The 23,376-nt window shown below is 40.6% G+C and overlaps 1 protein-coding gene across 1 annotated transcript; it reads right to left on the reverse strand.

Moving 5' to 3' along the window:
• Positions 1-2,138: 2,138 nt before the first annotated feature.
• Positions 2,139-5,306, reverse strand: dlx5a (distal-less homeobox 5a). The gene is made up of 3 exons (XM_078429038.1): positions 4,828-5,306; positions 3,910-4,094; positions 2,139-2,804 (listed from the first exon to the last, which is right to left on the reverse strand). The coding sequence occupies exons 1-3, from the start codon at positions 5,159-5,161 to the stop codon at positions 2,490-2,492; spliced, it is 834 nt and encodes a 277-aa protein (XP_078285164.1). The 5' UTR covers positions 5,162-5,306; the 3' UTR covers positions 2,139-2,489.
• Between the last annotated feature and the right edge of the window lie 18,070 nt (positions 5,307-23,376).

A 23,376-nucleotide genomic window follows, 5' to 3' on the forward strand; every position in this document is an offset into this window, starting at 1 on the left:
CTTTCAACCTTTTCCCTCAACGCCTCACAGAATAGCAGATATCCATGCTTGCAAACCGAACTTGAAAACTTCGATATAATATTGTCTTCACTGAGAAATATAAATCCCTAATTAAAACATATGTGCTGCGTCTTAATATAGATTCGGTTGGAGACTCATGATTGACTTTCATTTCTGCAATGAAAATGCAATCCAATAAATGTAAGTTCAGGTGGACCTAATGTTATTGATTCATGGTGCAATTCACTTATATATCTACTAATAGGCGGAGATCTCATGCAAAATACTGATATTTCACATCTATCGCCTTTGGTCGAGGTTAGGGCAGTTAATCATGTTATGTTATACATCCACGCAATAGCATTTAAATATTCACTCACCCCAAGCTCCATTGAGGGCGCGTAGTTTTTCTCTCAAAATACAATTTTTCTACAAATACAAATTTTCTCTAACCGCTCAAAATTTATAAAGGTCTCACCAAGTTCGCCCCGCCGCCAACAAATCCCAGCTCTCCGTTGAAACCGAGCAGTAATGGATAAATTATAATAGTAATACATTGTTTATATCGAAGATATACACAAAACGCTGGAGTAAATCAGCGGGTCAGGCATCATCTCCTGAGAAAAGGAGTAGGTGACGTTTTGGGTCGCGACCCTTCTTCAGAATCTTTTTGAATTCTTTATATTTGTACTGATTCCTAACCATACGTCTTGCTTTAATTATGTTAGCAACAACAAGTAGTCAGCGCTTCTCTTGTGCAAAGCATCTGAGCGGACTTCGCTGTTAAGTGTCGGCCTGGTAATAAAAAAGTCAGCGGCCATCAATTTTATGACATAAAATTTCACTGCATCTGTGAGTTGACCCTGTATAGTTGTTCCCACGTCATCATTGAGCCGATCTGATGTACCAGTGGGCCGTTACTTAAATTAAATTAACTTACACTCGATACGTAACTAATAACCGCATGGTTTCTTCAAGTGAACTAAGTACGAACTAAGAACAAAAGCTGCATTCAATGAACTTCTAATTCCATTTTAATATAATCAAAGATCATCAGCAATGTAAACGAATACTTATCACGCCAGCTCAATGCTATGGGAGTTTAAAATCAGGTTTTTGTCGAAATTGGTTCTGGAGACATGTTATCGAGTTAACACGGCGCAATCGGGACAATCTTGTGAAGGCGCTGACTAAAATGAAGACATGAAAATACATTATTTATGATCATACTAGGATACTGAACCAGTAGCAACTTATTTTTTGATGTATTGGTCTTTCGCTATTAGAAGGTTGCGATGGAAACATTATCTGTGTTTTGACGGACATAAATCTAGTTAGAAATCGCCATACTCCTACGAAATATTTATCATATCCACTTACACCTGGGATAATGTATTTCCAGATTGTTTGATTGCTTGTCTGACCAAATCATAAAAGTTTAAAGAAGACCACGCTTATCTTTAACCTAATCTTAAATTTAAGCACGAAAATCAGCATGGTTATTTAACATTGGAGATTATGATTAGTCCGATACATTTTATTTTAGTTTTCTTCATTCTAATTGTACGCATGTGTTCAATTTGTTTATATGCAACAAGATTTCTGACGACATCCTTCATTCAATTCTGTGGTGCTTTTATCCATTTTAATACATTTCTAGGTCAAGGTAGTGATAGGATCAGTAAGTTAAATGGATACCCAAATTGATAACGATTTGGTGTTTTTTAGGCAAAATAAAGCGAGCAAATAAGGAAATGTCTATTTTTTAAAAAGTTGAAGTCATAGCCAAGGGGTGGGATTCATTCTACTTTAAAAATAAGAACGGAAAATATCTAAAAAACGTAGAATTCACTTATTTCAACGTGGATCCTGTGATGGCCACTTCAAGTTATAGACAGTATTTTTTTTAATCAATTGTGATTTTGTCTTGAGATTTAGTCACTTAAAAACAAACGCAGTGGATGCATAAAAATATGTAACTCTACCTTTAGTTTCCAGTAAACAACTTGGCTAGGCCTTTGAGTCGCCATAGCAATGATTACTCATCACTTTTTAACGTTTAAGTGTTTGTTAATTACATAATTCAGTTTGACCACACAATTTGTATGTAATAAGCTTCCAACAACAATTTGTCTGAAGGGTCAATAATTTTATTTAAACAGAATATACAGTTTAATCCAACTATCTACACGTATGTACAGAGAAAGATGCCACTGAAAAGTCCAGTAAGGACAGGGGTTCATAAGCCTACGATTGAAAGTCACCTTTGACAGTATCCTTCTTGGCCCTGAAATCCATTGGGAAAATAGCCAATTTTTCCTCTTTGAAATGTAGCGAACCAAAATTCACCGAACAAATGGACAGTGTCAGAAATGTCACAAGCGGAGAGTTTGGTTTCTCTGGATTCCGAGTGAATAAAAATGTGCATTTCTTTGCATACTTCCACTGTTGGCCGGTAATAATCAATCCGCTTTGGAATGCGTTTCAGATTAATAAATAGTCCCAGATCCTAAAGCTAGTGGATGATGTAGTGAGCTTGTAGACTGCAGGTGGGAATTAATGGAATTGGGATTTGAGTACCAGGAACCGGCGTTTTCCAGGTAGCCTGCGGGAGACAGGTTGTGGCTGGGGGGTTGATGAGTGTGGACAACTCTGGAGGGGCCATGACTCTCCCAAACAGCAGGGGACTGAGGAGAATTGCAGGCCATGGGGTCACTTGAACTGGGGCTGTGCTCTGGAGGGATCTCTCCACTTTTAATGATCTTCTTGATTTTTGATCTTCGGTTCTGGAACCATATTTTAACCTGTCAAAAGCAAATCGTATAACTGATTAATTAATTGATCACAAAATACGGGTAAATTAAGCAGAATGACGGGGCTATACTGCCGCAATTACATTGTTCCGGGATGCCTTTAGTTGTCGCTTCACATTGTAACCAAATATGAAAGATAACATCTCTTTAGGTGTTTTATAGCAAGGCAACAAAAAAACGTTATTTTACACAAGCGTGTAACCACCACAATCTATCTCCCTTAGCTACTTCAATGCCCGAATGCTTATTTTGATATAAAGTAAACCAGCTTCATCTACAAACGGTATAATTGTGGTCCAATCACACCAGTGCGCTCCCGAGCTGAATTCGTGGCAGTTTTTTTATTATAAGCAGCAGTTTAAAAAAAAAAGAAAAATACCGAGACAGACCTATGGTAGGTATAAAGTTATATTTGAAAAAAATACCCAAGTACATTTTCCCACAGCCTCTCCATGTTTGTGTAAACGAAGCCCTCCCTCACCTAATCACTAGGACGCCGAATAGATTTTAACTTTATGTTCAGAAGTTCTTTTATAAATACGGCATCGCGTTCATAATGTGCAATATGGTTTCCAAGCCACTTCTGAAGAAATGAAGAATATGATAACCGAAATTATAATTTTGTTTAATTTGAAAGATTCTTTAAGGTTCGATCGAGCTGGAAGTACAGGAGGGAATTATCACACCCTCGCCACACGGACGGAGGCGGGGAGAGATGGCTGGTGTTCCAGGCTGTGGAGAGCACTGGTGCCCAAGTGTGAGGGGAGGCGAGCCGCGTGGACAGTAGACCATACATACAAAAATAAATATTTGAATTTTGTTTGTATGTCTGCGGCATTAAGTCGGTGGGGGAAAGGACAACCAGATCAACTGCAGAAAGCGAGTCTGCCTTGCGAAGATTTATACTTGGCATTGCGTGGATAGGATCAGCTCCTTGTTTAATCTGACATTTCTATATTCTCGTTGACACAGCGCGAATACCACCGGCTCTAACCCGGCGCGTTTCCCCAGCGGCTTTCTATTCCCGCTGGGTGTGTGTGTGTGTGTGTGACACAGGAGTCCCAACAGCCGCTGCTGGGCTACTAGCTGTCCTTACCTGGGTCTGAGTGAGCCCCATGGATGCCGCCAGCTCGGCTCTCTCGGGCAGCGCCAGATACTGGGTTTTTTGGAAGCGCCTCTGTAAAGCAGCGAGCTGGAAACTGGAGTAGATGGTGCGGGGTTTGCGGACCTTTTTCGGTTTTCCATTTACCATCCTGACCTCGGGCTCGACAATTTCTTTCTCTGAAATCCAAAATAATCCCCCCCGCCCCAAAGCTTTAGTCTTTAAAATTTGAACGAAACGTACTCACCAGCCCGACGGCAGAATAAGTTCAGGAGAGGGAATGGGAGATAAAATGGAGATAGTGCACCGGGAAATAAAATGCGTGCTTTGCTCCGCGACTCAACGAATGCGCTTCAAGATATCTGTTAGTCCCGGTTCGGTTAAAAACGCACGAAGGAAACACCCTGAAATCACAAGTTACACCCTAGACACGCATAGAGGGATTCTGGTGGGTTTTTTGCCCGTGCTTCTGGTTAAAAAAAACCCGGAGCTGATGTTTCCCTGCAAGAATCTCCCGCCAGGAAAAATACAACAATCTACCCATTTAATGGAAACATCGACACTTTCACCTCGCTGAAGTCGAACAAGTGTGGAATTAAGGACGTGTGATAATTTATGTTTGTGCCGTAAATTGCCTACATTTCTCTATCTTCCAACCGCCAGGAATTTCGACAGGTCAGCTTCAACCTTCGCTTTAACTCCAGTGTGAAAATCCCGCAGGGAATCGCATTTACGAAGCTGGCGCTGGATCGGGTCTCTGGATCCGCCGACTTTGTCGGAGTCCCCAGAAGAGGTGGCGGAGGCAGCTATTACTGACAGTGGAGGAGCAATTCTGCGGCTGCCCGGCCAAGCAGAAGCGCCGGAGGGATTGGTGGTGTCGGGGGGGTTAACTGTGAAAAAATGGCTCCTTACCTGCCTGGTTGCATGTCGGCGGAGCCCGGCTGTACGCGCCGTACTGGTGGTAATGGCCGGGGTAGCTGTAGTCGTGGTAGGCTTTGGCGGGATAACCGGCGGCCGCGCCGCTCCCCCCGTGGTACTGGTACTGGTACGGATTGAGAACTTTGCCGTAAGACGAAGGCGAGCAGTAGCCGTGGTGAGAAGCGCCAGAGCTGTAGTAACCCGTGTCGGTGGCCGTGGACTCGGGGAGAGTCGGCGATTCCTGCGATGGGTGGTGCATGCTGTGCTGGAGAGTGCCCTGCTGATCTGTCCGGACGCTGGAAACCTTGCGATCGAATATTGCTGTCATAGCCCTGGGAGCGGAGGGTGGGCTTGTCGCCTCTGTGTTTCTGTGCGAGTGTATGTCTGTATGTATGTGCGTGCGTGTGTGCGTGGGGAGGGGAGGGGTGGGGATAAGAGTAATCTATGTAGACATGGCTGCTTGTGCTGCAGGGAATCTGGCAGACTGTGGCTGAGACACAGCAAAGTCTTGGTTAAATCCTTAATTGTGCCATTACGCACTAGATGGAACTGTTCCATTGGATAGTGCAGCCAGCCATTAGTAACACCCTAACTCGTCCAACTCGTTTAACAGCATGCTCAGAGTTTCTTAAACACAAAACAACATACGAGTCAAAATACAAAACTACTGACCCATTGTGCAGCGATTGTTTGTAAATAACATCGCAGTTCGATATCTAAAAACAAAGGCACCTTTCACTTCGGGCCGTTTGCATTTTGTGCCTTTCTTGGAAACCAGACCGTAAGTCCCTGCCACGCTGCTTGTCAGCTAACATTTAAAAAATATAAATCGACAACTGCAGGATCTGGAGCTGATGTTTTTCTGGCGGCTGGTCTTCGATTAAAGCCACGAGATTTTTTAATTGGGTGCCATAATACCACAGTTTTTAATCTTGATAGTTAAGGTATCCATATATAAAGTTATAATTCATAACTGATTTCTATACAGTATAGCATTACAATTTACATGGTAAAAAAGTAAATTTACAATTCCAGACCACCTATTACTCATTTAAACTGGTAATGTAATCGTACGCGAACACGCACACATAATAAACACACATGTTCTCCAGTCGCCCCCGTATTACACCAATTTCATTTTCCCGATTTCAAAAGACCGAATTGCATAATTGCAGAACGGCAAGAGTCAAAATGATTACAAGTGTATGTTTGCACAAGTAGGGTCTGATCTTCATTTAATATTTTGCTCCTGCTTTATATTCTCAATAACGTTTTAATAATACTGTTAACGACGACTTGGGCATAATCGGAATTATCGTTGAGACGTAAAAATAATTAAATGAAATACCAGATTTCTGTAATGCGTTTCTTAGACCAGTCAAAGTTTTCCTTAACTTACGAAAGCTATCTGCTCTGTGGTTCATTTGCAGTGGTTTGGGGGAAATATACATTTATGCCGACCGCATTCATTACTTTAAGTCAAGAGCAGGTGACCAAGTCAAGACCAAGAGCAAATGGTTATAACTCGTTGGAACACTGGTTTCGAAATATCTGCGCTTTCTTTTTAAAAGACAACAATTCCGTCTTGTCATACCATTGCAGTTAAAACAACTCAAGGCAAATAACCGGGAACACATGCGCACGATAGAAACAGGCTTTCTAACAATGTAAAATTAAAATCGAGTTGGACACATGCTTGTTTAAAATCTGTTGGAACACATTTACTAAAACAAAATAAATGCTTCCTTGCATTTGAGGCAGAATGCTGGCAGAATTGTCCATATTATATAAAGAACTATGTGGATTAGACCGCCATCTAATGGTCATCTCTAATACAACATGTTTCATGGTAATTTCAATGTGTCGTTTCCCATATTAACGAAGAATGCTTGAAGCACTCAGCGGGTCAATCAGCGTCAAAGGGGAAGAGATATATTAGCCTCATTAAAACAAAATCACACGCATATGAACAAATCTAGCCTTTTTCAATATAGAGCTTTACTTGACTAATTGTGATTTTGAAACTCAATTGAATTTAATTTTCTTTATGCTTAGGGCATACGTTCGTCTGCCATTTTCCTTTTAATTAACGTTAAGGGCAAAACACAAGACCCACCATCTACTGTAAAGGTATTGCTAAGCTAAGATCTAAATGCAATCATTATTTAACTAAATCACTTATTTTCAGTAAAGAAAGCTGTTCAAAAACAATGTTGAACTAAAAAAAGAAACGCGGGTTGCTTCCAGGCAACAGGACATCACTACAAACTGAAACCCGAGCTTCAGTTGTGATTAACCTGGTTCTGTGAGCACACAATGGCTCTCAAAGAGCCCAAATTCGTCCTTCCCTCAACAATCGGCCCACGACACAGCTTTCTGTGGATTCTAACCCGTGGCCCTATGAAAGCATCCCAGCTACTTAGCTATCTCTTATGGTGGTTACACTGCATCTTATTTAACCGTTTAACCATTTCTGCTTAAAATAAAACTTTTGGTGTAACATGCATCGTAGGTAACTTCCAACGCACAATCCCACGATCTCAACTCCCTCTCCCCAACCTCAATGTTTAGACGTATTACTTTTTTAAAAATCTGAAAATAAAGCAAACGAACTAAGGGGAAAAAGGCGAATGTAGTAGCTTAAGATCGTCATTATTGTAAATAGAGCGGGGTGGGAGGGAGTGATTGGCGTGGGATGAACCTCATTATATTGTTAAATGCAAGCCTGGGCGACGAAGTGCTTCCGGACTTCATTCTCTGGCTCTCCGTGAGAAAGGGGTTGTGTTCTTCATGGGGAGGTAGGTTCCAGAAATCATTTTTTTTTAATATGGGAATATTCAACAGGTAAGACAGCATCGATGGAGAGGGAAACCCAATCGCCCTTCTACATCGTCGGCAGGACTGAGCCGTGACCTACTTCAGTTTAGTTCAGTTTATTGCCGAGGCACAGTGAAGAGGTTTTTGTTGCGTGCCAGTGGAAAGACAATACATGATTAAAATCGAGCCATTCGAGGTGTACATACATGATAAGGGAATAACGTTTAGTGCAAAATAAAGCCAGTAAAGTCCGTTCAAGGATAGTCTGAGGGTCCCCAATGAGGTAAATAGTCGTTCAGGACTGCTCTCTAGTTGCGGTAGGATGGTTCAATTGCCTAAGAACAGCTGGGAAGAAACTGTCCCTGAATCTGAAGGTGTGTGTTTTCACACGTTTATACCTTTTTCCCAATGGTAGATTGGAGAAAAGGGAATGGCCAGGATGCAACGCATCCTTGATTATGCTACTGGCCTTGCCGAGATATCTTAAGGCATAAATGGAGTCAATGGTTGGTTCGTGTGATGGCCTGGACAGCATTGACAATTCGCTGCATTCACTTCTTGCTCTTCTGCTCACTGCTCTCCTCCCAGCCACAGAAAGGGCAGGGTTCCTCTCATTCTCAGCTTCGACTCTACCATCCTCTGTAATTTCTACCAGGTTCAGTGAAATTGGATTATCACTTACATCTTTCTCTCTTCCCCTCCCTCATCCCCCTTCAGCATTCAAAAGAAACCATTCCCTCTCTGCACAATGGTCTGCTCTTTCATTCTACCAAACACTTCCTTTCTCACTCCCATTTTCACAGAAGAATTAACACTGTACTGTACTTGCCTTTTACCTTTTCCCTTCCTACCATTCAAGAACCCAGAAAGCCCATCCAAGTGAAGCAGCAATTTAATTTAATTTTGTTCCAATCAAGTACTGCATTTGATGCTCACAATATTGTCTCATCTACATTGGGAAAAGCAAACATATTTTAGGTGACCACATTGCAGAACACCCCAGTTCAATCCAGACCTTCCTCGATATTTTTACCCTTCTTCATGATCCCGACAAAAATAATCTCAAGGAAAAGCACTGATGGGGATCTCGGAGTTTTGATATAAGGTTACTCAACTATAACATTAACTGTTTTACTGCTCTGCTGAGTAGTCCCAACATCTGAAGAACATCTGCTTATCTATTTTTGTTATCCACTTTGCTGCTGTAAATTCCCCCGTTGTGGGACGAATAACGTATTATTATTATTATTATTATTATTATTATTATTATTATTATTATTATTAGATGCTCCCTCAGCATCCTGCTCTCCAAATAAAGTCCTAGCCTGCCAACCTTTCCCATTAACTCAGGCCCTCAAGTTGTGGCAATATCTTAAATCTTCTCTGCACTCTTTCCAGTTTGGTCTCCAAAGTGTCACTGACAATTTCTCAAATCTCTCTACTAATTACAATCTACTTGCATTCTCACTCTTCCAGTTCTCATAAAGTTTTTGACGATATATTTACTCTGCCCCTCTCACTACGGATACTGTGTACCTTCTCATTTTATTCCTTTATTTCAGATTTTGATAATCTGTAACATTTCTACTTTTCAAATACCTGGAATCACCTGACTATCCTCTCCGGACAACAACCTCTCCCTCAAAGTCACCAAGACAAAAGAGATAGTTATTGACTTCAGAAAGCCTAGTGGAGTACATGTCCCAATCAGCATCAATGGTGCAGAAATGGAAATGGTTTAGAGCTATGTTCCTGGGTGTAAATATTACCAATGATTTAGTTTGGACCAACTACATTGCAGCTATGCCAAAGCAGCACACTGACTCCTCTACTTCCTTAGGAGTGTAAGGAAATTTGGCATGACTTTAATAACTTTTACCAACTTCTACAGATGCAACATAGAAAGCATACTGTTGGGTTGCATCACACTTTGGTTTGGGAACCGGTCTTCCCTTGTCCATAATAAATTACAGAGAGTTGTACATGTCGCCCAGTCCATCACACAGACTAAACTCCCCATCATTGACTTCATCCATACTTCACGCTACCTCAGGAAAGCAGCCAATGATTCTCCCATAAGCTAGGGTGCGGTCCGAATCTTCCACCCTACCTCATTGCAGACATTGGACTTTTTGTCTGGATCTTTATTGTTACACTGCTGAAAACTATATTTTGTACTCTGGTATTTTTTCTTTGCTCTACCTGCTGGCTTGATTATATTCATGGACAGTATTATCTGATTTAATTGGGTAGTATGCAAATAAAAGCTTTTCACTGTATTTCAGTGTACATGACAATAATAAATCAATACCAATACCAACTTGGAAATCCTGATTTCCAATTCATATTATTTTATATCAACTAAGAAACCACTTCACATTGTTGGTATTCCAAGCTTATAAAAATAAGGAGAGGTACTGTTTGTTCCAAAGGTTTATGTCATCAATTTACTCCAGATGGCAGTTCTATTCCAACTAACATAAAACCTATATGGTGTGGGCACCACTCTCAGATGTGCTAGATTTAGTGATAGGGTTAAGGCTGACACTCATTTCAGCTACATTCAGACATGACTGCGGAGATAAAACAGGTAACGTTTTGTGAAAGTTCACAATCCTAGGCACCAATGCAAACAAGTTATTGTATTTGCACAGTCATAGAGTCAGACAGCAAGGAAACAGGCCCTTCAGCCCAACTTGTCCATGCTGACCAAGGTGCCCCACCTAAGCTAGTCCCATTTTCTGCATTTGTCCATATCTAATTGGACAAAAGATACAGAGTATTCACAAGTACTCAATTCCTAAACCATAACTGGTGCAAAGGATTGATTTCAAATACCTAGAAATCCAGGGAATAATTTAACAACATTAAATTGGAAAGTGGAATTATAGTTTGAGTAAATGTGAAATCCAGTGTCAAAGCCCACGTATGTGGAGGTTTCGCTATTAACTTTGAAAGTTATGTGTAAGACAATTAAACCAATGTGTAGAGGGGGCACAATAGTTGGGATTTTCAAAATGAGGCAACATGGCTCAAGTTTGGACAATGATTTAAATGTAATCCTCACCCTCAGTTATAGGGATGTAGGAGCTGTCAGCTTCATCTTCCACCACCATTTCTAGGTCTGATAAATCAATTGTCTCATATTTAACAATTCTCCGTACAACTCCTTCCAAGCACACCACAGTATTTCAAATACCCATGATCGCTTCCCCACAACCTTTCTCCACAACCTTCCCCTTACCCATCTCCATCTTTAATTCTCTTTTCCTCTGACCTCTCTTCCTTTGCAATCTTATTCTCCCATGATCTCCTTTTCGTATGCATTCTGAGTCTCCATGTTGCCTAAATATAAGGAATTCACAATTATCCACACTCTTACACTTTCACTATTTTCTTTTATATTTCATCAAAAACATTTATAATTGTCTAATATCGTGAACAAGAAATCTAAAACACCACAAGCTACAAGAGTACCAGGCAATAACTATCTTCAACAAAAGCAGGTCTTACCAAATTTGATTAACACTCAATTGCATTATCGTTGAAAATGCCCCACGATGTCAACAATATGAGGGATCACCATTGAATAGAAAGGTAATTGGACTGTTCTCTTAAGTACAGGAGCGAGACATCAGGGGTGTATATTCTGGGGTGAACAATTCACCTCTTCTCACAGTTATTCCACCACCCACCATGGTTATGATAGAATACTACCCAGCTAGCCTTGAATAAGTTCAACAACATTCAAGAAACTCTATATCTTCTTAGACAAAGCAATCTTCTTGGCTGGCATTAATCATACATCATCTTATACATTCACACCCTTGCCATCTGATATATGGCATTAACATGATGCAGTGCCAAAACCTTCCAAAGCCTCCTTTACAACAATGCCCAAACCAAGAAAATTATAGCCTAGAAGGACAAGTGCAGTTAACAGATGCCAAATTCCCCTTCAACTCGGATATCATCCTGTCCTGTACATTTATTGCAGTTTTTTCACCGTCACTGGGCAAAATCCTATTTTTAGACATGAATAATGAATACTGGCCTTGTCTGTAATGCCCACTTCCCTTGCATGATTAGGAAAAATATATAACTTTGGAGTTTAAAAATTGAATATTCTGATAATCATGACATTGAATGAAGCACATACTTGTATAAAGCTAATAAAATATGTGCCTGTACTAAAGGTATTGTGTGTACAATTCCACATTTTTCTGTGCTATGCAGTTTAATTCTACTTTAAACCAGAATTCTGAATGTAGTTAGGCTATCTCTATATGCACCACATTCTTCAGAAAATTCAAATTTGCTTCTTTGTATGCATGAAGTACATTTTTGCAGAGGTGGCTTCGCATACAAAGTGGCAATAATTAACATGGGATCATGAATGGTGCCACTTTCACAATCTTATACAGTTAATATGCTCTTAGCAAATGTTATGGGCACAGAAAGTAGGCGCAATCTTTATCCACAGGTACTTACAGGGCCTGAGCCAACTCGAGTTGGTGCCAGAAAGTCTGGCAGAGAAGACTTCAGCTGGGTGTGTTGTTCCTCATTAAGGTGTGCTCCTGTTTTCCGAGCTCCACTGTCGACAAGCCTGTACAGCTGTAGGCATCTCAAACCACAGGTACGTTCCCTGCCCATCCCTCTCTCTTTAAATATCCCACACCTCCTAATGTTCCCTGCGGGGGCCTTCTGTTGATTCCACAGCTCCCCAAATCTATCACTGATTCCACCTCTCCACATTTTATCCACGTTTTTTCCAAAGCTACCTTCGTCCAACCTTTTTTCTGATCCTTTCATCACCAACTGCCAATTCTGGTTCAACTCACCTCTCTCTTGATTATCTCACTCTCTCCTTAAGATTTTCTTCCCAAACTCTTAGTCTTCTTTCTAACCTAGTGGCTACCATCCTGCCCCAACCGACCTTCTCGTTAGACCCCTCTCACATCTCCTTATAACTCCCAGTTCATCTTCTCCACCCTGTCCCCACAAACATCTCTCCTGCCACTATGACATCCTCTTCCACCCCTTCTTACTCTCCACCTTAAGCTTTGCCTCAGCTCCTGGTCTTCCTTTTGCTCAGTCTGACACTCTCCGCAGAATCTTAAATCTTACTGGGAATACATATTTTTTCCCCTCACACTGTACATTCTCCGACTCCTTGGTCTTATAGACAATAAATTATGCCCTTATCGTTGATGTCCAGGTCTTGAAAATGAACAAAGAAAAGAGGAAACCGAAGATCTCAGAGAAAACCCATGCGGTCAAGGGGAGAATGTACAAACTCCATACAGACAGCACCCTTGGTCGGGATCAAACCCGTGTCTCCGGCGCTGCAAGTGCTGTAAGGCAGGAACTCTATAGCTGCACACCATGCAGTAGAGTATACCAGTAACCCCATTTCTCTGTTCCTGTATCCCCCATAAAATTGTTTCATTTAATTTATATTGACTCATTCTTGCTATCAAAATATATGATCTTGTTATGTTTCTGTGTATTCAATTTTGACCAAAATGCATGTTTCATTCTTACCATCCTATCTCATCCTAAAATCAATGAATGTCCTCATTATTGACTGCATTTCCAAGTTTATATCATCGGCATACTTTGAAATTATGATCCATGTATCTAAGTGCAAGTCATTAATACATTTTTTTAAATTATACCAACTCTGGAGGAACTCTACAACATCATTCTTTCCTACACTCTATTCTGTATTATGAACACTGGTTAGGTTGGCTTGACCCAAAAAATCACCTATCCATGTTCACCAGAGATGCTGCTTGACCCATTGAGTTACTCCAGTCCTGTTTCATTTTTGGTAAACCAACATCTGCAGTTCCTTGTGTCTTCATTGTAGTTGGACTGTTGTATTCATTTCTGGACACCACTCTTTAGGAAGGAGGTTAACACCCCAGAGAATGTATAGTCCGGACTTGCTTGGAGAGTGCTAAGAAGGTTGGAGAAAGGCAGAAAAAAATAATAACTAGAAGATATGCCAGATACTCAATACCTTGACTCAATACCTTGACTGATGAAAGCCAATGTATCAAATCATTCTGGAGCACCCTAACTACCTTCAATGCCATTTTTAGAAAACCATGTACCAGCTGATTAAGATCCTTTTCTTAACCATCTTTGTCCACATAGATAATATAGACAAAATGTTTGCCCAAAAGTAACCTTTTGGTTACTTCTTCAAAAAACTCAATCAAATTTGTAAGGCACCATGCTGACTATTCCTTATCAGCCCCTGTCTATCCAAGTGCATGTATATCATATCTCTCAGAACCCCCTCCAGTAACTTGCCTACAACAGATGTTAGGCTCACTAGTTTACAGTTTTCAGGCTTTTCCTTGCAGCTGTTCTTAAATAGAGGCACACCCTCCAGTCCTCCAGCACCTCACCCATGTCTAATGCTGATTCATTTATCTCAACCAGTGCTTATCCTTAATCTACTAGAATCTTTTGATTTTCCTTAATATTATCTGCCAGAGCTATCTCCTGTCCCCTTTTGACACTTCTGATTTCCTTCTTAAGTACACTCCACAGTTCCTGAAACTCCTCCAGGGATACCCGTGACCTAGCTGCCGATACCTGTCCCATGCCTCCTTCATTTTCCTGACCAGAGCCATAATTTCGCTCATCATCCAAGCGTCCTTGCTCCCATCTGCCTTGTCCCAATTCAGAATTTTATTATGTGGTCCTGCCCTGTCTTTATCCATAACAATTTTAAAGCTAACTAGATGACCCGTGGACCCGTCGGGTCCAAACCTCTCCTGCATTTGTCTAGCACCCTCCCCTCCCCCACTCCAAAAGCGCACAGCAAGATCCCAGGGTATATCCGCGGCTGTGGCAGCTGGGGAGTCTCCCCCCAGTCCGGAGGCTGGCGAGGGGGGAGAGGAAAGGGGAGAGGGAGCCACTCACCCCAGCCCCGGGCAGCCATCATGGCGGCCAGCAGCAGGAGAGCGGCCACAAGGCGCTGACCATGTTTGTCCTGCCGGCGGCCATCTTCTTTGACCTCTCTGCCGCCGTGCTGCACCATGGGAGGAAGGTCAGGTGCAGGGCACGCCGGGACAGGCACCGGTCCTCCCAGCACTGCTGTGCAGGTGAGCCGCCGCCGGGCCCGGCAACCCTCCCCGTTGTGACGCCATATTAGATCAAAATGGAGATCTCAAAATGGCGATCTCATGTATGACCCGTTGGGTTCCCATTGTGACGCCGAATATGGAAGTATTAGATCAAAATGACTTGTCTCATTCACAGTATAAAGTTTATTAAAGTTTATAAAGTGAATTACTATTAAAATATAACGCAACTTGATACTGCACACCGCAGACAAATGGTGAGTAAGGTGGCCCTAAAATTGTTGTGCTATTGTGTACCGTTTTGGCTGTATTTCGGGAACATACATGCAAGATGAGAGTTTTACAAGATGAGAATTTTAGTAATATAATAGATAGAACAGAGGTCGCTAGTCCCAAAAGACTCGCCCATGAACACTTTAGTCACTTTCCCTTCCTTAGAGTAAATCAATCTTTACCCTCTCTGTTGTAGGGCCTTCTAGATATTGCCCAAGGAAACCTTCCTGAATACATTTAACAAATTCCACCCTGACTAAGCCCTTAGCACGTGGAGTGGATATCAGTGGATATTTTAAAGGCAGAAATAGATAAATGCTTGATTAGTATAGGTGTCAGAGGTTACGGCGAGAAGGCAAACGAATGGGGTTAGGAGGGGGAGATAGATCAGCCATGATTGAATGACAGTATAGACGTTGGGCCCAATGGCCTAATTCTACTCCTATTCCTTATGACTTTATGATAGTCGCAGTCTAGTAACTGGGCCCAATCACACTCTCCACAACCTCAGTTCATCCGACGGGCTTCTTGCATTAAAATAAATGGAGTTCAATTGAACATTCCTTCCTTGCTTCTTGTAATCTTTCTGCCTATCCTGTACACTGAACTTTCTTTCATCACCTGCCATACCGACTTCCAGCTGCTCACCTGCCTCAGTCCTGCATTGGATCTTTTGTGCTGGTTAAAACATCAGCCAATGAAGGGTTTTCTCCACTTCTTAACTGAGTAAAGCAGCTTGATGCAATGACCAGTCAAGTGCTGCCATAATATTGAGGTCAGCCTCTCTTACCTCACCTCTGGAATTCAAGACAAAATTATATAAAATAACCATTTTCTCCAGCTCTACAATTCTGCTAAAGTTTGCACTGGAGCTCGGGGGAAACATGTGGAAAAATTACCTGTGAGTAATGTGTTATTTTTGCAACCCATAAGAATGAGTCACAGCATTTTAAAGTTGGCATTAGCATTAATCTTTATTAAAAGGTTTTGCATTTTGAAACTCAAAAAACTACAGAAGCTGGAAATCTGAAATAAAAACAGAAAATGCTGGAAATACTCAATAAGTCAGGCAGCATCTTTAGTTTAGATAGAGATACAGCGCGGAAACAGACCCTTCGGCCCACCGTGACTGCACCGACCAGCGATCCCTGCACACTAACACTATCCTACACACACCAGGGACAATTTACAATTATACCTAGCCAATTAACCGACAAACCTGTGGAAATCTGTGGAAAGAGAAACAGAGTCAATGTTTCAGGGCGAAGGAGCGTTTGTGTTTTTATTTCTTTCTGACCCTCAAACTCCTATGGTGGCTTGATTTGCCTTCCTAAGTCACAACACCAAAAAAAAATCATATTACAAACATGAAGCTGTCAAAAATATCAAAATATGTTCTTTAAAATGTTAATTTACCATAAAGATCAAACCCATGTAATTATCATTAATAAAATGAACTCTAGGATTGCAAGGTGATTGGGATTTCCCAACCCTCCCTCATAAGAGGTGCAGAATATAATTATAGGGATGTCACCTGGACTTGAAGTCTTGAGTTATAAGGAGAGATTGTATAGGCTGGGACTGTGTTCGCTGGAGCAAAGGAGGCTGAAGGCGCATTTATTGAGGCATAAAAGTATGAGGGGCATTGATAGGGTAGATGGTCACACTCCCCAGGTTAAGGGTGTCTAAAACTAGAGTGCATAGGTTGAAGCTGAGAGCATTATGATTTAAAGGAGATCAGAGGAGCAACCTTTTCACATCGAGGTTGGTGGGTATATGGATTGAGTTGCCAGTCAAGGTTATGGAGGCAAGAATGAGTGCAAATATTAAAATTCATTTGAATAGGTACATGGGTAGGAAAGGCTTTGAGGGATATGGGCCCAATGCAGGCAAATTATATTAGTGTAGATAAGCATCTTGGTCGACCTGGATGAGTTGAGCCTAAAGGCCTGGTTCCATGTTGTATAACTCTGAATGTATGAATCTATATTTACTTACATTTGACAAACTAGCTGGTATTTTATTAAATAGCAAGACGTTACCAAGCATTAAGTCCGCCAACATTAAGTATCAGAAGACATCCATTATCGCTGGAATTGATGTTCTTGCAACAAAATTAATATCTTTTGCAGAGGAAAACTAGCGAGGGAATGTTGGAACAAAGGAGCAGCTTTTTAGTTGGGTTTAATATCCGACGTGATTCCAATGGTCTTCTGCCATTCACAATGCACCTGCCAAATTTGTGGATCCATTAGTCAAAGGAGTAATGGAGTACAATGAGCTGAGGGTCAGGTGGAGAGAGCGAGAGTTCAGGAAGTTAATACGAAAGGAATTGCATAGATCTGAGACATGGTTTGCTTCTGGTCGGTCTATTCTCTACATTGTAAATGATAACCAACTCACCCAATCTGTAGTGGTCAGATTCTATTCCATCAGAGAATAGAATGGTTCTCTGATTCTATCATGGAGAACAAATCATCTCCGTAATTAATATAGATATCTCCATGCAAACTCAGATTCCCTTCACCATGCATGATATTATGTGGGTCATTGTGGGGGGACTGTGCCTACGATGGACTAGGCACCACAGGAGTGTCCAATGTATTAGCTCACACAGGACATCACCAGGCAAACCTAAAACCAGATTTTCAATAGCAATTGATAAAACGTCCTCTTTCCATTCAGGAAGCCCATTGAAGTTTCCCTTAGGATAAGCATTAAAAAAAAGCATATCAAATAATCTGCATTGCTTCTTCTTCTTTCGTGTCCATCATCCATGTTTCAAATGTCACATCACTGTCATCGTCTGTCCTGAAAAGGGCGCAAGCTTCCGGCGACAACGAGTGGGAGCCGTCACTTGTACAACAGATGATGGTGGTAGCAGAATTAGTTCAGGACACTTCCAGTTTCCAGCCCCGCGACGTCCCCCTGTATGTGTTAAAGAAAGTTGAGTTGAGTGTAGATTGTATCTGTTCATTCTTTTAATTTGAGGCAGATTGTGGCTGTTGTGTAAAATAGGCACCCCTGAGTCTTCAAGGTTGGCTGGATGCATTGTGAGTGCACTGATGGTTCACAAATGGGAATGGCTACTGTGCATTATAGATATAAATAGAAGCTTGGCATCCATTGTTATTGAAATGACTGAGGAGAAATGAATGACTAAACACGACAGCAAGAATGAGGTGATTCCTTCATTGGTCAAAAGTGGGAGATCAATTAATTATTGAATAAGCTCCTTTTGATTATTTATTTGCTGAATTTTACAGAAAGTAGTGATTATACTTGAAAAGTATTTTGTACAAAATTTGAAAATAAGTGACCCAAAAATGATCTGGAAGTTTTTAGTTGCATCCCTCTATTGACTTGCACGTGTTTTAACACTGATGACACTGAAGCAACATGATCACCGACTGACAATTAATTAAATATTTCTACAAACTATTAAATTTCCTGTGGTAACTTGCCTCACCAGTAGAGGGCAAACTTCACTGACATTCACCGAAAGGTTTCCAATATGGCTTTATTCACCACTGGGAACAAGAAAGCTCAAATATTCTGTTTAATTGAAAACATCCCAATGATTTACTGAAGATGGGATGACCTTGGTTCAGGAGGGGAAGCATTGTAGAATAAGGATACAACCAGATCAGTCACAATCTCATCGAATGCAGGAGAAACCTCATGCATGTCCATGTATTTGAATATTGAAGTTTCCCAAATCATCCCTCAAGATTAGTTCCACTCCAGTGGGAAGATATTCCTTCTTAGCCATTGAGCCTCTGTAGGCAGGCGATGTATACATACGTGTGTATTCAAAGGTTAATGTTCATATCTTTCTTCACTAATTTACTGAGACTGAGCATGGGTCTGCTACAAAGTAGTCAAATTTATTGCGATATGCATGTACAGCGAGGTACAATAAAAATCGTGCTTGCAGCAGCATCACAGGCCACACACCCAGGGGTGCAGTGCTGCTGGAACTCACCGGAGCCCCGCTCCGGCACCTCCGTAACAAAAAAGCCAAAATAAACAGCAGGAATTTTAACTAGCGGGGAATTTAACAGCGGCAGCTCCGGCACCTAAAATAAGTCCATGCTAATTGTAAGGGAGAGTCCATAGTATTATTTTGCTTAGTTAGAATTAGGGGTATGCAGGCTTATTCAAGAATTTGAATGAACATTACTGTTGGTATGGGACTTCAGGCTTCTAAATCTCCTGCCCAAAGGTAGCAGCAAGAAAAGGGCATTGGCCGGATGGTGGGGATCTTTGTTGATAAATGCTGCCTACTTAAGGCAGTGCCTTTATGCAGACGATTTCAATTGGGGGGGGGGGGGGGGGTGGGAGGACTGTGCTTATGATGGACGAGGCTGAGTCCATCACTCTCTGAAGTTTCTCAGATTCATGGACATTAGAATTGCCATACCAGGCCAAGATACAAGTTGTCAGGATACTTTCTACAGTGTATCGGTAGAAGTTTGTTAGAGTATTCTGTGGCATAGCATAGCTCTTTAAACTTCTAAGAAATTAGAGGTGTTGGCGTGCCTTTTTCATGATTACATCCACACACTGGGCTAGGACAGGTCATTTGAAATGTTTATGCCCAAAATTTTGAAGTTGCTATATCTCTCCACTGCTGACCCACCAATGAAAATTGGCACATGGTTTCCTGAATTAAATTATTTTCTGGATTAAATTATTAATTCCTTCGTTTTGTTGATCTTGAGCGACAGGTTGGTGTTGCAACACCATTCAACCTAAGTAAATTGCGATCAGTTTATGGTTCAGATTTTCAAGAAATAGTACATTTGTTTAGCTGATCAGTGACCATGAGTCACTGAAATGGCACAGTCCTAGAATCCTTTCCTGGGATTGTAATTTGTATTAGTTCGGTCATAGAAGGATTTCTATTATAATTTATGTCGAGCAACTTGTATCTGCTAGTACTCGGCCTTGTACTATGTAATCATAAATTGTTTACGATATCATCTACACAACACATTGGTAGTAATCCTAAAATGATTCCAGTAGTGTATTTTCCATAGTAAAACACAAAGTGCTGGAGTAACTCACTGGGTCGAGAATCCAGCATTTGCAGTTTCTTGTGTCTTTTTCTTGCCAGGTTTACATTATATATTATTTTCAAATTGTGTTAAGTTGCCAGAAGTAGAACCTCATTTTCTTTGATGTCTCTGCATAAGATTGCAATTGATTTCAATATTGCCAATGCTGTGTAGAAGTCCACAAGTAGAAAAGCAACAAATTTTATTTCTAGTGATCTACTGGCAGCTAAAAGTATTTCACGCTTTGCGTAGTTTAAAAAATCAAAGGTTGCTTTGAAATAAAGTACCCCATTTCCACCTAGCTTCAGACTAACCACATACTATTCATATTCAGCGGTATTAGAATCACTGAGTCCACTCACCACCAACAGCCTATTAACTCAACTGGGACAGTCACATAAATACTGTGTCAGCAAAAGCAAGTCAGAGACTGGGAATCCTGTGGCAAGGGATTCATCTCCCAACACTTCAGTCTTTCCACAGGGCACAAATCAGAGTGTGATGGAATGCTCCCCCACTTTCTTGGATGAACTCAGCTTCAACACAGAATATATCCACCATCTTAAACATTCATTCCTTCACCACCAGACGTCCCATGGCTTCAGTGTGTACCATTTATAAGACACACTGTCGTTACTTGCATAGGCTGCTCTAACAGAATTTGCCAAGTCCACATCTTTACCATTGAGACAGACAAGGGCATTGGCCATGTATAAGAGCATCACCTATATGTTGCCAGAAAAATCATGCCCATCACTGTTTATTGTCGCTTTGTTGTAATCCTAGACATTGCAACCAAAAGCATTGTGGGATTATCTTCATCAGTAGGACTGTGGTGGTTGAAGATGTTGGTTCACTATTACCTATTCATGGGTAATAAAGGGTAAGTAATCAAGGCTGGTTTTGCTGGCCAGGGCAAAATGAAACAAAAACTGGGAGTTTATTTTTCTGGTATTACAAAATCAAAGCATCATAATGTGGCTGGTTTGACAAGCCTTGAAATACTATAGACTTGTTTAGGAATAAATTTTACTTTTATAAGTTGCCTCATTGGAGGTCTTTTAGCATTCAATAGCATATTTGACCTCATTAGCATGTCACATAACAGGCTTTGCTCACTAGGGTGTGGAAAGGAAATAGAAAAGAATGAGATTCCAACATTATCAGAATATGATTAGACTACAGACCAATAATTGGTAAGTATTTATGGAAAGGCTTTTGGGTTTCAGAAATAAGAATTTGAAGGCAGACTGAAAGGGCAGGAATTGTCCTTCCTACATCTGCATGGGAAACAGCCATAATAAGGAGAACGGCTGGTGAAAATGGAAGAGTGGAGCATATAGAAAAAGAACACTCCTTCCCAGTATTGAAAAGAATCTTCAGCCTGAAAGGTTAATGCTGTTTTATAGCTACAGATGTTCCCTTACCTGCTGATCTAACATTTCTGTTTCACATTTCCAACATTTTGGTTTTCAACATGATTTTGCTAATGAGAAAGGATACACAATAATGTATTCCTGTCCACCATCACTGGTAAAAAAAAGTGTTTATCCAGTCATTTACATAATGGCAGTCTGTGGGACTTGGCTGTGTGAAATTTAGCCACAGGTACTATTGATCCCTCAGATTACTTCTTTACCTGTAACACAATTCAGTACATTTTGTGCTAGGAATCCAAGCCCTATCTTTTCTGTGGTGCAGTCTAAACTTGCCATTTCATTGCATTTTATCACGCTCAGCCATTGGCTCAAAATATAGACCTCCATTTTTCTATGAAATCAATAGATGGTGCAGATATACAGTAATGACGTAAGGTAAACAGGTGAGTGGAAGCAGTTTATTAATTTGTTGAGGGATTACAGTTGAATTCAGTTTTCAGCTCCATCCCGATTTTTGGGCATCAGAGGGCAGCATATTGGGGGTTATGCTAGTTACAAATTTTAATACTGATGCACAAGTTTTTAAAATAATGTTAAACCATACCTCAAATAATCCATGGAAGATTGCACATCTATATGTAAATCCAGCAGTCCAGACTGCTTATTTCAATGTATGAAATAGTTTTGCTTGAAGCATATGTAATTAACATAACTGGTAGAAAGCAAGTTTTTGGTACTGAATTTAATTTGTTTTTTTAAAATATTGAAATAAATATTTTAAAACTTTTATATCCTAGTATAATGTGATGGGCAGTTCTGACTGTCAGTGGCATTTTAAATGAGGTCAAAAGCCTTCGACAGCAATGAACTCATTGCAGCTTTAGTGATGCCTCTGGGATGCAAGGATTATTCAACCATCTTAATCTAAGATGTTACTGTGGGCAGTGGGGCAGCACAGTTGGTGAGTTTGGGCATTGGCCTGTCCTGCATGATCCAGTCCAAATACTGAATGGGACATGTCCTACTGTTTAAAACATATTCATATGCATTCAGCCTGTCAATACCACGTTGTTCAGTTTATTTTAGGATGTTATCATGAATTTATTCTTAAAGACTTTGGGTATAATTTCAAACAAATGTCACTAATTATCAAATACTTGTTTTATTTATTTCTTCTAATTAAATATGTAGCTTTTAATGATAATTTATACCCATTGTGTTTTATTAGTTACAACTTGGGAGTGAATGAAGTAAATTTTTCACAGTTCAATTTAATCCAGAAGAATATAAAGTAAATGACAAGGAACTACAGATGTGAACAAAAAACTTTAATGTTAGATGTTTAGAAAGGGAATGGAAAGTAATTACTGGAGATTATCAGTAGCTGCTCACAGTCGAGACAATTTCACTGACCTTCCTAGCACCTGCTTTTATTTTCCTGCCACCTGAACCTGAATCACAGCCATTAGAAATGACTCAAGGGAGCCTAATGGATTAGCTTGACCTTACACAATGCAAATTGAACTGAAGCGCTCAATAAAAGTACAGAGCCCTTTTCTGATTACTGTCATTGCTCCTATTCCACTTGTCGAATGCCCAGACGAATTAGGAAAAATCCACCATACCCTTTAAAAGCATCATTTTAATTCAAATCAACACTCTGCAGTTTGTAATGTCCAATTTCTCTCACTGGCACAAGGTTTGCCCCCTACGCAAACAAGGTTTGTATTATTTAAAAGATAAAAATCATTGCACTTCAAAAGCAATACAGTGGGATAAATTAGAATTCATCCAAGAAAGTTAATGTATCTACTTTATTTATCAAAACCATTTGAAGAGAAACATAGGAACAATTTTTGAGAATAGGTTTTACACATGTAAGAGAATAGGTCTAGCATTAAACAATGAGATGTA

Source organism: Rhinoraja longicauda, chromosome 2, assembly GCF_053455715.1.
Source record: "Rhinoraja longicauda isolate Sanriku21f chromosome 2, sRhiLon1.1, whole genome shotgun sequence".
NCBI lineage: Eukaryota > Metazoa > Chordata > Chondrichthyes > Rajiformes > Arhynchobatidae > Rhinoraja > Rhinoraja longicauda.

Bases quoted from the DNA above. Each gene is read 5' to 3' on its own strand.
- dlx5a (XM_078429038.1), bottom strand. From the start codon at position 5,161: ATGACAGCAATATTCGATCGCAAGGTTTCCAGCGTCCGGACAGATCAG. The intron at 4,095-4,827 runs GTAAGGAGCCAT...TTTGGATTTCAG, and splicing joins GCCGACATGCAACCAGGCAG to AGAAAGAAATTGTCGAGCCC. The intron at 2,805-3,909 runs GTAAGGACAGCT...TGCTTTTGACAG, and splicing joins TGGGGCTCACTCAGACCCAG to GTTAAAATATGGTTCCAGAA.